Source organism: Oncorhynchus mykiss, chromosome 22 (genome assembly GCF_013265735.2).
Source record: "Oncorhynchus mykiss isolate Arlee chromosome 22, USDA_OmykA_1.1, whole genome shotgun sequence".
In the NCBI taxonomy this organism is placed as follows: Eukaryota; Metazoa; Chordata; class Actinopteri; order Salmoniformes; family Salmonidae; genus Oncorhynchus; species Oncorhynchus mykiss.
In genome coordinates, this window is record NC_048586.1 from 25,711,556 (window position 1) to 25,727,305 (window position 15,750).

General features: G+C 46.7%; 1 protein-coding gene across 6 annotated transcripts in view; it reads right to left on the reverse strand.

Annotated features, from left to right (window-relative positions):
- The window catches only part of LOC110501627 (B-cell CLL/lymphoma 9 protein), a 34,620-nt gene that overhangs the window by 1,957 nt on the left and 16,913 nt on the right, over positions 1–15,750 (reverse strand). For all 6 annotated transcript variants that reach the window (XR_002470230.2, XM_021579321.2, XM_021579322.2 and 3 more), the window contains 6 exons: positions 14,974–15,311; positions 14,371–14,478; positions 14,073–14,259; positions 5,387–5,486; positions 2,740–4,912; positions 29–298 (listed from right to left, as the gene is read on the reverse strand). Coding sequence is in view for 5 of the 6 variants with exons in the window: in XM_021579321.2 (XP_021434996.2) it covers positions 29–298; positions 2,740–4,912; positions 5,387–5,486; positions 14,073–14,259; positions 14,371–14,478; positions 14,974–15,311 (3,176 nt within the window). In the remaining variant the exon portion in view is untranslated. The remainder of the gene's footprint in view (positions 1–28; positions 299–2,739; positions 4,913–5,386; positions 5,487–14,072; positions 14,260–14,370; positions 14,479–14,973; positions 15,312–15,750) is intronic.

Below are 15,750 nucleotides of genomic sequence, written 5' to 3' on the forward strand. Positions count from 1 at the left end.
ACTTCTAGCCATGTCTCCATCCACTCACCATTGTTGTTCATGGGGGGTAGATTTGGGGAGCGTGCGGGGGGCGAGTCGTCGTCCGAGCTCGCCACCGTCTTGATGGCGTCGTGGTAGAGGGGGGTGGAGCTTGGCATGGCGAACTTAGACATGCGTGACATCATGATGGAGAGGGGGTTCTGGGATAGCGTGGGTTCGGGGGGGAGGGAATAGGGGCTGCCGGTCGGGGCGCCACCTGGACCCCCCTGGAGGGGCATGGGGCCAGACTGGGCTCCTGACGAGGGGGGGACGTTACCACCTGGTGAGAGAGGGGAGAGAGAGAGAAGAGAGAGATGAAATATAATAACTATTTACCTTAGGTAGCAAAACATATCCTGGTTTGAAATAGATATATAAGGGACATTGTGGCAAATACATTTTAGATACAGACATCAACCGGCCGTGATTGGGAGTCCCGTCGGGTGGCGCACAATTGGCCCAGTGTCGTCCGGTGTTTGTCCGGTGTAGGCAGTCATTGTAAATAAGAATTTGTTCTTAACTGACTTGCCTAGTTAAATAAAGGTTAAATTAAACTTTAAAATGTTTTAATTGTAAAAAATGATGGGGGTGTGATTTCCCTGAAAAGGGAGAATGTTTCTGCTTTGGGAAAATGTGTTTAGATGGATGAGAATGATTCTTTCAATTGACTTATAAATTACATGATTTAAAGATGACAAACAAATGCTAACCTGCCTGATACACAACACAGAGACTGCTTTGGTCAACAGACATTACAAAACAGCCCTCTATTAAAGACGTGAGGTAATCATCATTCAAGAGAAAGGTAGTAAGTATTAAAATCTCTTTGAAAATGAATATTATCTGTCTTGAAATTGAAATACACATGTTTTATGTTGTTTATCACAGCAGTTGAGAGAAAGAGGGAGAGAGAGAGATGAGACAGCCTATAGGGAGGAGGTCAGAGACCTCAGCAAGACAAACCGTGGACTACCGGAAAAGGAGGGTTGAGCACTCGCCCATTCACATCAACGGGGCTGTATTAAAGAGGGTTGAGAGCTTCAAGTTGGATCTACCATGGTCCACACACACACACCAACACAGTCGTGAAGAGGGCACGACAACGCCTCGTCCCCCTCAGGAGGCTGAAACGATTTGGCATGGGCCCTCAGATCCTCAAAAAGTTCTACAGCCGCACCACTGAGAGCATCTTGACTGGCTGTATCACAGCTTCATATGGCAACTGCTTTGCATCTGACTGCAAGGCACTACACAGGGTAGTGCGTACGGCCCAGTACATCACAAGGGCTGGGTGCTCTGTTATACAGGACCTCTATACCAGGCGGTGTCAGAGGAAGGCCCTAAAAATGGTCAAAGACTCCAATCACCCAAGAATGCTAAATAGTTAGTTAAAAAGTTAACCAAATAGCTACCCGGACTATCTGCATTTACGCATCACATACGTTGCTGTTACATTACGTTGCTGTTACATACGTTGCTGTTACATACGTTGCTGTTACATTACGTTGCTGTTACATTACGTTGCTGTTACATTACGTTGCTGTTACATTACGTTGCTGTTACATACGTTGCTGTTACATTACGTTGCTGTTACATTACGTTGCTGTTACATACGTTGCTGTTACATACGTTGCTGTTACATACGTTGCTGTTACATACGTTGCTGTTACATACGTTGCTGTTACATTACGTTGCTGTTACATTACGTTGCTGTTACATACGTTGCTGTTACATACGTTGCTGTTACATTACGTTGCTGTTACATTACGTTGCTGTTACATACGTTGCTGTTACATTACGTTGCTGTTACATACGTTGCTGTTACATTACGTTGCTGTTACATTACGTTGCTGTTACATACGTTGCTGTTACATTACGTTGCTGTTACATTACGTTGCTGTTACATTACGTTGCTGTTACATTACGTTGCTGTTACATACGTTGCTGTTACATACGTTGCTGTTACATACGTTGCTGTTACATACGTTGCTGTTACATACGTTGCTGTTACATACGTTGCTGTTACATACGTTGCTGTTACATTACGTTGCTGTTACATACGTTGCTGTTACATACGTTGCTGTTACATACGTTGCTGTTGCATTACGTTGCTGTTACATATGTTGCTGTTACATACGTTGCTGTTACATTACGTTGCTGTTACATTACGTTGCTGTTACATTACGTTGCTGTTACATACGTTGCTGTTACATTACGTTGCTGTTACATTACGTTGCTGTTACATACGTTGCTGTTACATTACGTTGCTGTTACATTACGTTGCTGTTACATACGTTGCTGTTACATTACGTTGCTGTTACATTACGTTGCTGTTACATACATTGCTGTTACATTACGTTGCTGTTACCATTTATCATCTATCCTGTTGCCTAGTCACTTTATTCCTACCTATATGTACATATCCACCTCTTACCCCTGCACATCAACTCAGTACAGGTACCCCATGTATATAACCAAGTTTTCATTACTGAATGTGTATTTATTATTATTATTATTATTATTATTGTGTTTTTTCTATTATTTCTCTCTGCATTGTTGGGAAGGGCTCGTAAGTAAGCATTTCACTGTTAGTCCACACCTGTTGTTTACGAAGTACGTGACAAATCAAATTTGATTAGCGAGAGAGCGAGCGAGCTAGAGAAAAAGAGCGGTAGAGGGAGAAATAACATTAACAAGAATAAAGCCATAGAAGTACTGTACCTTGCTCCATGTTACCCATCATGTTAGGTGAGGTCATACTGAGGGGGGTTTTTCCCCCCTGCTGCTGGGGGAGTACTGGGCTGGGCATGGGGGGTTTGGGGGAGGATGCCCACCCTGGAGAAGGGTTGGGGAGGGACGGGGACCTCATATGTACTGGGGAGGCACCAGCAGACCCCATCATAGAATGAGGGGACTTCATTGGGGCCGAGTTGGTAGTGTTAGGGGGGCCGTTGGGTCCCGGAGGGCCGGAGAGCATACCAGCCAGCTGGGAGGGGGTCTGGGGGGACTTGAGGTTCCCAGAGGGAGAGCCCATCATGGGGGATTGCACCTGCCTCAAAGGAGGGGACTTGAGGGGATTGAGACTGGGCGAGCTGGCCCCTCCTGACTGGATGTTCAGTTCTGCAGGCTTACGTCCCCTCTGGCCCTGGGGTGTTCCGGCGGCGGGGGGAAGGTGGTTGAGTCGGCCGTTGCCCGCCGTAGGCGTGGTCCTGTGCTCCGGGCCACGGTAGGGCTGCTCTCCATGAGGCCCCCTCATACTTCCAGGACCCCCAGGGAAGGGCCGTCCGGGCCCCATGGGGAAGTCCCCTGGCTGGGGATGGTCAGGGAAGTGGGACCCCTGCATCTGCCTTCCCTGGGGCCCCATGTTGTCCATTGGAGGCCCTCTCATTCTCATTATCTCGTCTGGGCTCATATTCATTTGCCCATCTCGTAGTTGGGGGTTCCCATGGGGGCCCATGCCAAACTCAGGGCCCATATCCCGGCCCCCCATCACAGCCAGTCTGGAGGAGGGGCTCATGGGGCCCTCGCCAGGCATCCTGGGAAACATCATCCCGCCCCCGTTGCCCGGCTCCATGCCGCCTCTTTGGTGTCCCATCATCCTCTGCATCTCCATCAACATCTGTGGAGGAAGGCCCGGTCCCTTGTCGCCCCCCATGCCCTGGTGAAACATAGCCTCCTGGACTGACTGGGGGTTGGGGAAGCGCTCTCCCCGCAACCCTGGACCTCCGAACATCCCCCCTGGCCCTCCTGGGAACCCTCGGCCATCCCCCATTCTGGGGGGCATGTCTTCAGGCCAGCCCATCCCGGGCCTGGGGGGTCCCTCCATATCAGGATTCATCATGCCTTGGGGGAACCCTGGCATCCTCTGCATGTGAGGCGGCATCCCTCTGGGGCCCATGGCAATGCGCTCCTGGTAGTGCTCTGATGGCCCTCCCGGCCCTCCCGGCCCCCCTGGACCCCACACCTCTCCGGGGCCCATCTGGTAGGGAGGTGGGGGTCCTCTCATCATGCCGCGCGGCCCGTGGGGATGCATCATCATGTCGGGAGGAAGTGGGCGGTGATGCATTTCCTGTTTCCTCTTCTTCTCCTCGTAGAACTCCTGCTGCAGCTTCAGCCAGGCCACCTGCTCAGGGGTCATGTGATCTCCGTCTCCACACCCCCCAGGACCTATCATGTGACCCAGCTCATCTGGGAAGGGGGGCATGTCTCTGGGGTGTCCATGCAGGGGGCCGAATGGGGGTCCCTGGGGTCGGGGCCCTCCTGGTCCCACTGGTGGACCTAGGCTCTGGGACTGGGCCATCATGGCCTGGAGAGGGCCCTGCTCCGGCCTCCTGGGTCCCACATCAGGCATGCCGTCGTGGGGCTGTGGGGGTCCCCCATGGGGGCCGGGTGGCGGTGGGGCGTCGCGGTCGTCAGGGAAGAGCATGCGCTGGATGTCTCGGAGGGTCTGGAGGGAGCGTTGGCGGTGCTCCAGCTGTTCCTGGGACAGTCCCTCGGTATTGGCCTCCATGTTGAGAAGCTCCTGGGCCAGTTGCTGCTGCTGCTGCTGCTGGGGTGTCAGACCAGGGTGACCCATCCCCATTGATCCCGGACCTCCTCCTTCCCCAGGCTGAGGGGGGTTCACAGGGGGCATGCCCTGTTCGGACTGAGGCTGGCACCCAGGGGCCTGGTCACCTGGACCCATGGTATTACCAGGGATTTTCTTGGGGTCCATGCCTGCTGAGGAGGCCCCATCCTGGGTGAGTGAACCAGGCTTAATCCCCTGGGGAGGGGGCTGGGGTGGAGCTTGATCAGTCATGCCAGGTTTAGACACTGTCTGGTGGTTCTGGTCTGAGGGGTGAGATGACTGCTGAGAGGGCTTGGAGTCACCTCGGAGGGGTCCTGTCTGATTGTTCTAAAATGAAGAAAGGAAAAAGAGAGAGGGAATTAAAAACAAGGAGGCTTGAGTAAGTGAGGGTTTGTAAGTCTTTATCAAAGCTGACTGTATGCCAAGTGGCCTGCGGTCATCACCTTTGTCACTGTTTATTGTGTGTATGTGTGTGTGTTTAACTATACTGGACGTGTTTAACTAAGTCCCCACAAGAATAGTAAACAAACCAAAATTTGACCAACTGGGAACATTTTGTTAGTCCCCACAAGGTCAAATGCTATTTCAAGGCGGTTTAGGGTTTAGGGTTAAGGTTAGTGTTAGGCTTAGAATTTGGGATAGGAGCTGGGTTAGGGTTGAGGTTTGGTTTTAAGGTTAAGGTTAGGTTTAGGGAAAATGTAATTTAAGGGGACTGAATTGTGTGTCCCCACTAGGTTAGTTATACAAGACTGTGTGTGTGTGTGTGTGTGTGTGTGTGTGTGTGTGTGTTCGTGTTCTTACCAGGGGTGGGAGGGGGGTCTTGTCCTTGCTGTTGGATATGTTTTTCATGTGGAAGTTGATTATGTTTTCTGAGTGTCCTGTCAAAACAGCATCGGCTGCCCTGAGGATCAGAAACCAGACAGTCACACATCAGTCAGCAGTCTATGTGTGTGTGTGTGTGCGCGCATGCGTGGTGTGTGTCCACGTGTGCCAGCAGAATGACGGCAGTGTTAGACAAGGGCATGAAGGAAATGCCAAGGTTGACATACTAAACAAACAACTTTACACACATTTTCCAATTAACATCCACATCTTTCATCTCCTATTCCCTACAGAGGACAGTGTTAATCTGAGCTAACTGAAACACACACACACTTTCAGGCAAGCACACTGAAAACAAAGCATAGCTGCAAGCTTTCACATGTTCGGTGGAGAGCAATATTTCTGGATTTGATGTCTCCTCTACTTTCTCAGAGAAATGTGCAGCATGATGTGCTTATGCACATTGGTTATTATTCTCTGCCCCCTCCGTGTGTACAGTGTGTGTGTGTGTGTATGTGTGTGTGTGTGCCTTGAGTGTACAAAACATTAGGAATATCTTTCCATGACCCACTGACCAGGTGAAAGCTATGATCCCTTATTGATGTCACAATCCCTTATTAATTGTTGCGTTTATATTTTTGTTCAGTTTATATAAAGCACCAGTCAAAAGTTTGGACACACTTAGTCAAAAGTTCCTTTATTTTTACTATTTTCTACATTGTAAAATAATAGTGAAGACATCAAAACTATGAAATAACACAAATGGAATCAAAAGTAAACAAAAGTGTTAAACAAATCAAAATATATTTTCTATTTGAGATTCTTCAAAGTAGACACCATTTGCCTTGCCTAGAGCATATCGGACTGTCCATCAACCAATTTCTTGGGCTACAATACCTATTTGCCAATTGGCCTGGGGCCTTTTATTGCCTACACGGAGCTCTGCCAATCCAACACGACTGGTCTGCCGACGTAACCGTCCAAGGGGGCTACAACAGACTCTTCCGTTGCGACGTCCCCCCCTAAGGCCCTTCTGCTAGCCCCGGCCCGCTAGCTGTCTGAGTCGCCGTGTCTCCAGCTCGCCTAAATACCCACTGGTCCATTTGATCACTCGGCTATTCATACCCAAATGTCAATATGCCTTGTCCATTGCTGTTCTGGTTAGTGATTATTGTCTTATTTCACTATAGAGCCTCCAGCCCTGCTCAATATGCCTTAACTAGCCCCTTTGTTCCACCTCCCACACATGCGGTAACCTCACATATTCGATTATGATATTTCTAGAAACAAACCTCTCTCATCGTGACTCAATGCCTAGGTTTACCTCCACTGTATTCACATCCTACCATACCCTTGTCTGTACATTATGCCTTGAATCTATTCTTCCACGCCCAGAAACCTCCTTTTACTCTCTGTTCCGAACGCACTAGACTAGACGGCTAGTTCTTATAGTCTTTAGCCGTACCCTTATCCTACTCTTCGTCAGTTCCTCTGGTGATGTAGTGGTTAAACCAGGCCCTGCAGCACCTAGCTCCACTCCCATTCAAATCAAATCTAATTTTATTTGTCACATACACATGGTTAGCAGATGTTAATGCGAGTGTAGCGAAATGCTTGTGCTTCTAGTTCCGACAATGCAGTAATAACCAACAAGTAATCTAACTAACAATTCCAAAACTACTGTCTTATATCCACAAGTGTAAGGGGATAAAGAATATGTACATAAAGATATATGAATGAGTGATGGTACAGAGCGGCATAGGCAAGATACAGTAGATGGTATCGAGTACAGTATATACATATGAGATGAGTATGTAAACAAAGTGGCATAGTTAGTGGCTAGTGATACATGTATTACATAAAGATGCAGTAGATGATATAGAGTACAGTATATACGTATACAAATGAGATGAATAATGTAGGGCACATATGTCAGAGTCAAGGCCCGCGGGCCACATCCGGCCCGCAAGAAGGTTTTTTACGGCCCCTGGGATGATCTTGATTTATTATTAGAACCGGCCCGCAGCAAGCCGGCAGCCCGCAGATCTTTTACACGCACCAATACTACATTTCCCACAATGCAAAGGTGACGCACCGAGCAGTAGGCTGCTTCATTTCAATATTTATTGGCACAGCAGTCGTCAGCATCACAGTAAAATTAACTTTCAGATACCCATCAAAAATGGCAAAACGGAAGGTGGATACTGAGAACCGGGGGTTTCAAACAAGGTGGGAGTCGGAGTATATGTTCACGAAGGTAGCTGGAAAACCTGTGTGTCTTCTGTGTGGAGAAAGTGTGGCGGTACTGAAAGAGTATAATCTGAGACGACATTATGAAACGAAACACGCGGACACACACGCGGACGCAACTGTCAAGGCCAGTTTTATTTTGGCAGAAGAGATCGCTAAATCAGCCCGGCCATTTACGGAGGGGGATTTCATCAAAAACTGCATGATTAAAGTTTGTGACGAAGTTTGCCCAGAAAAAAGGCAACTCTTTTTAAATGTGAGTCTGAGCAGAAACACCATTGCCGAGAGAGTAGACCAGTTGTCCATCAATCTAAAAGAGCAGCTTGTGAAAAAGGGAAAAGATTTTATTGCATATTCCTTGGCTGTGGATGAGAGCACCGACATTTCTGACATTGCCCAGTTGTCAATTTTCATCCGCGGAGTGGACTCCAACCTAAGCGTGACAGAGGAGTTTTTGGCTTTACGTCCTATGCATGGCACAACTACGGGGCATGATTTGTATGAAGAGGTGTCAAGATGTGTAAATGAGATGGAGCTGCCTTGGGAAAAACTCGTGGGTTTGACAACCGACGGAGCACCTGCGATGTGTGGACACAGGAGCGGACTGGTGGCGAAGATACGGGAAAAGATGCAAGAGGAAAACGCGACAGGTGAGCTGACAGCTTATCATTGTATCATACACCAGGAAGCGTTGTGCGTAAAGCCTTGAAAATGGAGCATGTAATGAGCATCATCACGCGCACAGTTAACTTTATCAGAGCCAAAGGTTTGAATCACCGCCAGTTCAAGGCATTTCTGACGGAGTTAGAAACGGAGCATGGTGATTTGCCTTATCACACAGAGGTGCGATGGCTAAGCCAGGGAAAGGTGCTTCAAAGATGTTTCGAGCTTCGTGAGGAGATTTGTCTGTTCTTGGACAGCAAAGGGAAAGACACAACACAACTCCGAGACGAAATGTTTCTGTGTGAAATGGCTTTTCTGTGTGACATTACGAGTCATCTGAATGCAATAAACTTGCAGCTGCAGGGTCGGGATCGTGTCATCTCTGATATGTACAGTACAGTGAAGGCATTTAAAACCAAACTGACTCTGTGGGAGACGCAGATGCGGAAAGAAAATTTGAGCCACTTTCCCAGCTGCCAGACCATGAAAGAGAAGCTCTCTACCAGTGCGTTCCCGAGCACACAGTTGGCTGATAAAATAGGTATGCTTGCCGCTGACTTTCGACGCCGATTTGCTGACTTTGAAGCACAAAAAAGCAGGTTGGAACTGCTCGGTAACCCATTTGCTGTTGACGTGGAAAGCTCACCACCAAACCTCCAAATGGAGTTGATTGACCTCCAATGCAATGATGCACTGAGGGCAAAATATGCGGCAGTGGGTGCTGCGGAGTTCGCCCGTTTCCTCCCCGGCACAATGCCCCAGCTGCGCATCCAGGCTGCTCAAACGTTGTCTATGTTTGGCAGCACATACCTGTGTGAACAACTGTTTTCTTTGATGAACCTGAACAAAACATCACACAGAAGTCGACTTACTGCTGAACACCTCCACTCAATTCTGAGGATTTCTTCAGCTCAGAGCCTTACCCCGAACATTGATGAACTTGTGGAAAAGATGGGACACCACCAAGTATCACCCTCAACCTCAAACAAGTGAACATTACTGTGCAATCACATATTTAGAGTTTTTACTCAGTTCAAGTTTAAAAGTTAAAATTTAATATTTGTTTTCACTGCATGTTACTTCTCCTTAAACAAAGTGTTGTTTTTGATTAATAGATTTTTGCACTTTATTTTTTTGTATTTCAATCCAATTATATTTTAAAAATATTTCAGTTGAGTGGATGATAGAAAATTGCTATTATTGTTTTTTCTTTGAAGTAAATTTAGCCCACTTTTGCTAAAATAGAAAATATAGTCTACTGATGGTGCCTTGAATACCGGTTTCTTTCATTTAATGTTCATGTTATGGGGATATTTATATAAAGGAAATTTGTCTTTTGTGTCTGTTGAAAATTAAAGATTACTGACAGAGCCATAAGAAAATATTGCTTTATTTATCTGATCATATTGTAATATATTTGTTAGGTTTTCAGTAGGTTCAATTAGGTTCACTAGACTATATGCGTCATTTAAACATTTTTCAATGAACATTCGAACAGTCCGGCCCTCGTCTTGTAGCTGATTTTTTTATTTGGCCCTCCGTCCATTTGACTTTGACACCCCTGATGTAGGGTATGTAAACATTATATTAGGTAGCATTGTTTAAAGTGGCTAGTGATATATTTTACATCATTTTCCATCAATTCCCATTATTAAAGGGTTCCCCAGGCATCATTCCCCAGGCACTCTCCTTTGTTGACTTCTGTAACCGTAAAAGCCTTGGTTTCATGCATGTTAACATTAGAAGCCTCCTCCCTAAGTTTGTTTTATTCACTGCTTTAGCACACTCCGCCAACCCTGATGTCCTAGCCGTGTCTGAACTCTGGCTTAAGAAGGCCACCAAAAATCCATCCCTAACTATAACATTTTTCGACAAGATATAACTTCCAAAGGGGGCGGAGTTGCAATCTACTGCAGAGATAGCCTGCAGAGTTCTGTCTTACTATCCAGGTATGTGCCCAAACAATTCAAGCTGCTTCTTCTAAAAATCCACCTTTCCAGAAACAAGTCTCTCACCGTTGCCGCTTGTTATAGACCACCTTGTGCCCCCAGCTGTGCCCTGGACACTGTGAATTGATTGCCCACGATCTATCTTCACAGTTCGTATTGTTAGATGACCTAAACTGGGACATGCTTAACACAGCGGCCATCCTACAATCTAAGCTAGTTGCCCTCAATCACACACAAATTATCAATGAACCTACCAGGTACAACCCCAAATCCATAAACATGGGCACCCTCATAGATATCATCCTGACCAACCTGCCCTCTAAATACACCTCTACTGTCTTAAACTAGGATCTCAGCGATCACTGCCTCATTGCCTACATCCGTAATGGGTCTGTGGTCAAACGACCACCCTTCACTGTCAAACACTCCCTAAAACACTTCAGCGAGAACACCTTTCTAATCGACCTGGCCCGGGTATCCTGGAAGGATATTGACCTAATTCCGTCAGTAGAGGATGTCTGGTTGTTCTTAAAAAGTGCTTTCCTTACAATCTTAAATAAGCATGCCCCGTTCAAAAAAATTTAGAACCAGGAACAGATATAGCCCTTTGTTCACTCCAGACCTGACTGCCCTTGACCAGCACAAAAACATCCTGTGGCGTACTGCATAAGCATCGAAGAGCCCCCGCGATATGTAACTTTTCAGGGAAGTTAGGAACCAATACAGGCAGTTAGGAAAGCAAAGGCTAGCTTTTTCAAACAGAAATGTGCATCCTGTAGCACAAACTACAAAAAGTTATGGGACACTAAAGTCCATGGAGAATAAGAGCACCTCCTCCCAGCTGCCCACTGCACTGAGGCTAGGAAACACTGTCACATCCACAATAATTGAGAATTTCAATAAGCATTTCTCAACAGCTAGCCATGCTTTCCACCTGGCTACCCCTACCCCGGTCAACAGCCCTGCACCCCCCACAGCAACTTGCCCATGCCTCCCTCATTTCTCCTTCACCCAAATCTAGATAGCTGATGTTCTAAAAGAGTTGCAAAATCTGGACCCCTACAAATCAGCTGGGCTAGACAATCTTTCTAAAATTATCCGCCGCAATTGTTGCAACCCCTATTACTAGCCTGTTCAACCTCTCCTTCCTTTCGTCTGAGATCCCTAAAGATTGGAAAGCTGCCAGGGTCATCTCCCTCTTCAAAGGGGGAGACACTCTAGACCCAAACTGTTACAGACCTATATCTATCCTACCCTGCCTTTCTAAGGTCTTCGAAAGCCAAGTTAACAAACAGATTACCGACCATTTCGAATCCCAACGTACCTTCTCCGCTATGCAATCTGGTTTCAGAGCTGGTCATGGGTGCACCTCAGCCAAGGTCCTAAGCGTGGCTAACCGCCATCGACAAAAGACAATACTGTGCAGCCGTATTCATCAACGTGGCCAAGGCTTTCGACTCTGTCAATCACCACATTCTTATCGGCAGACTAAACAGCCTTGGTTTCTCAAATGACTGCCTCGCCTGGTTCACCAACTACTTCTCAGACAGAGTTCAGTGTGTCAAATCGGAGGGTTCAATTCTCGGGCTGACTCTTTTCTCTGTATACATCAATGATGTCACTCTTGCTGCTGGTGATTCTCCTGATCCACCTCTACGCAGACGATACCATTCTGTATACTTCTGGCCCTTCTTTGGACACAGTGTTAACTAACCTCCAGACGAGCTTCAATGCCATACAACTCTCCTTCCGTGGCCTCCAACTGCTCTTAAATACAAGTAAAACTAAATGCATGCTCTTCAACCGATCGCTGCCTGTACCTGCCCGCACGTCCAGCATCACTACTCTGGACGATTCTGACTTAGAATATGTGGACAACTACAAAAACCTAGGTGTCTGGTTAGACTGTAAACTCTCCTTCCAGACTCACATTAAGCATCTCCAACCCAAAATGAAATCTAGAATCGGTTTCCTATTTCGCAACAAAGTATCCTTTACTCATGCTGCCACGCATACCCTCGTAAAACTGACTATCATACCAATCCTTGACTTCGGCAATGTCATTTACAAAATAGCTTCCAACACTCTACTCAGCAAATTGGATGCAGTCTATCACAGTGCCATCCGTTTTGTCACCAAAGCCCCATATACTACCCACCACTGCGACCTGTATGATCTCGTTGGCTGGCCCTCGCTTCATATTCACCGCCAAACCCACTGGCTCCAGGTCATATAGAAGTCTTTGCTAGGTAAAGTCCCGCCTTATCTCAGTTCACTGGTCACCATAGCAGCACCCACCCGTACCGCGCGCTCCAGAAGGTATATTTCACTGGTCACCCCCAAAGCCAATTCCTCCATTGGCCGCCTTTCCTTCCAGTTCTCTGCTGCCAATGACTGGAACGAATTGCAAAAATCACTGAAGCTGAAGACTCATATCTCCCTCACTAACTTTAAGCATCAGCTGTCAGAGCAGGTCACAGATCATTGCACCTGTACATAGCCCATCTGTAAATAGCCCATCCAACTACCTCATCCCCATATTGTTTTTTTCTCTCCTTTGCACCCCAGTATCTCTACTTGCACATTCATCTTCTGCACAGCTATCACTCCAGTGTTTAATTGCTAAATTGGAATTTCTTCGCCACTATGGCCTATTTATTGCCTTACCTCCCTAATCTTACCTCATTTGCAAACACTGTATATAGCTTTTTTTGTATTGTGTTATTGACTGTATGTTTGTTTATTCCATGTGTAACTGTGTTGTTGTTTGTGTTGCACTGCTTTGCTTTATCTTGGCCAGGTCGCAGTTGTAAATGAGAAGTTGTTCTCAACTGGCCTACCTGGTTAAATAAAGGTGAAATATATATATATTTTAAATGACAGTTTTGCACACTCTTGGCATTCTCTCAACCATCATCATGGGGTAGTCACCTGGAATGCATTTCAATTAACAGGTGTGCCTTGTTAAAAGTTAATTTGTGGAATTTCTTTCCTTAATGCGATGGAGCCAATCAGTTGTGTTGTGAGAAGGTGGTATACAGAAGACAGCCCTATTTGGCAAGAACAGCTCAAATAAGCAAAGAGAAACAGCAGTCCATCATTACTTTAAGACATGAGGGTCAGTCAATACGGAACATTTCAAGAACTTTCTTCAAGTGCAGTCTCAAAAACCATCAAGCACTACGATGAAAATGTCTCTCATGAGGTCCGCCACAGGAAAGAAAGACCCAGAGTTAACTCTGCCGCAGAGGATAAATTCATTAGTTACCAGCCTCAGAAATTGCAGCCCAAATAAATACTTAACAGAGTTCAAGTAACAGACACATCTCAACATCAACTGTTCAGAGGAGACCACGTGAATCAGGCCTTCATGGTCGAATTGCTGCAAAGAAACCACTACTAAAGGACACCAATAATAAGAAGAGACTTGCTTAGGCCAAGAAACACAAACAATGGACATTAGACCGGTGGAAATCTGTTCCTTGGTCTGAGGAGTACAAATTTTAGATTTTTGGTTCCAACAACAGTTTCTTTGTGAGACGCAGAGTAGGTGAACGGATGACCTCTGCATGTGTGGTTCCCACCGTGAAGCATGGAGGAGGAGGTGTGATAGTGTCACCAGCAAAGCACAGTCACACTCACAACACACACCGAATAAAGCCCATTGAGTGGAGAACATTTAGCAAAAAGATATCAAGATATTTTACCTTCATATGACAATTAATACGGCGATTAAGATCAAATATCTTGAAAAATATATTTTTGCAGTGTAATATACATTAATTCGCTGTGATCTGCCTTACTTGTTGGCCATCTCTGTAGTGAAGACATAAACCACTTTAGACCCAGCCTTCTGACCACCCGCCGACTCCGACGCTGCGCCCTGGCCTCCTAGTGGATTCTGGGAGGGCGTGGAAGAGCGGCTGAGTCCGGCGTTGGAGGGAGGATGGGAGTTGGAGTCCTGGGGCTTCACGTCACTGGAGTTACAGTCTGGGGAAGGACAGAGAGGATCATTGGTACTGTAGTTTTCAGTAGCAGGTGGAAATGGGGATGACCGACAGACACACAAACACATACACAAAGTCACACACACACACTCACTGAAGAATCCTTTGTCGTCCTCATCACTCTCTCCTCCAGAGCACCAGTCAGCTCCACTGTAGGGCTGCCTCCTCTCAGCCACACACATCCTCTTCACCCTGTTACTGTCTGTATACACACACACACAGTCAGTGTGTGTGTAGCTGTGTTTTCATGTGTGTGCATGCGTTTCTACAGACCAGAGTTCGAGCTGAGCTCCCATGTCAATAGCACACACAAACACACTTTCCCCTCTCCCCTCCCTTCTCTAAGTGCAGTCCTGTGCACCAGACTCCCAGGAGCAGAGGAGAGACCGACACAGCAGTGGATCAAGGGCAGAGTGCGTGACCATAATGACACGCTTTCAGGGGCCTGCTTCTGTTTCCACAGCCACAACACATGTTCACACAGAATGGATTCGTAACATGCCCACTAACATCAACAGCTATTGTGTTAGAGAAACAGAAATATATAAGCATATGAAGCTTTAGCTTCATGGAAATGCAAGCTTAGAAAGTAGGAAGTCATCAGTAAATAGTACACTACTTCATACCACTACGTATACCGGTACTCAACTTGACATATTTGAGCTGAATACTACTTGGAGTGCAGTGTAATACTCACCCTTGTCATCGCTGGTGGGCGTGACTGTGTCTGGCTGCTGCTCGTTGTAGGACTCCACCGAGGTGCTCCTCTCTCTTTTTACCTTCACCTTTGACCCCTGTCCCCCAGAGGTCAGGCCCTGGCCGTTCTTCAGCCCCCCCATGCCCCCTGGACCCGTCCCCAATACACCCCCCTGCTGGGAGCCCTTAACACCCACTGTCTTGAGGTCGCAGGGCGAAGCCTGAAGTTGGCTGCCTGGTTTGTTCTGATTGGGCAGTTTGGAGTCCATTTGGGCGGCACCACCGGAGGGAGACATGACAGGAGGGGAGCGCACCATGACTTCTGGCTTGGGTTTAGGACTGAGAGAGGGAGAGATGAGGAGGAGGGAGAGAGAGAAATGCTTATCAACTGTACAGAAATAAACTGAAGCAAATTGTACTTCATGCACTCTTTCATAGTGACAGACAGTGAAAAAAAATGGCAGCATAATTTTTATTTAACCTTTATTTATCCAGGTAGTCTCATTGATATAAAAATCTATTGACCTGGTCATGGTTAGGCAAGAGGGAAGACAACTTTACTTAGACTGATGAGGAAGAATTACTGGAGACTTGGGTTATGACATTCCAGGAGAATCAAGTGCATATCTCACACTCTGTGTGTACCTGTGTGTGAATGCCGCAACAGATATGGCTCCCCAAGTAGTACACTCAGGGAGAATCTCAATTGCATACTCCTCACGTCCCTTCTCCTATCTCTAGTCAGACTGCAATCCCTCCTCACATCCCTTCTCCTGTC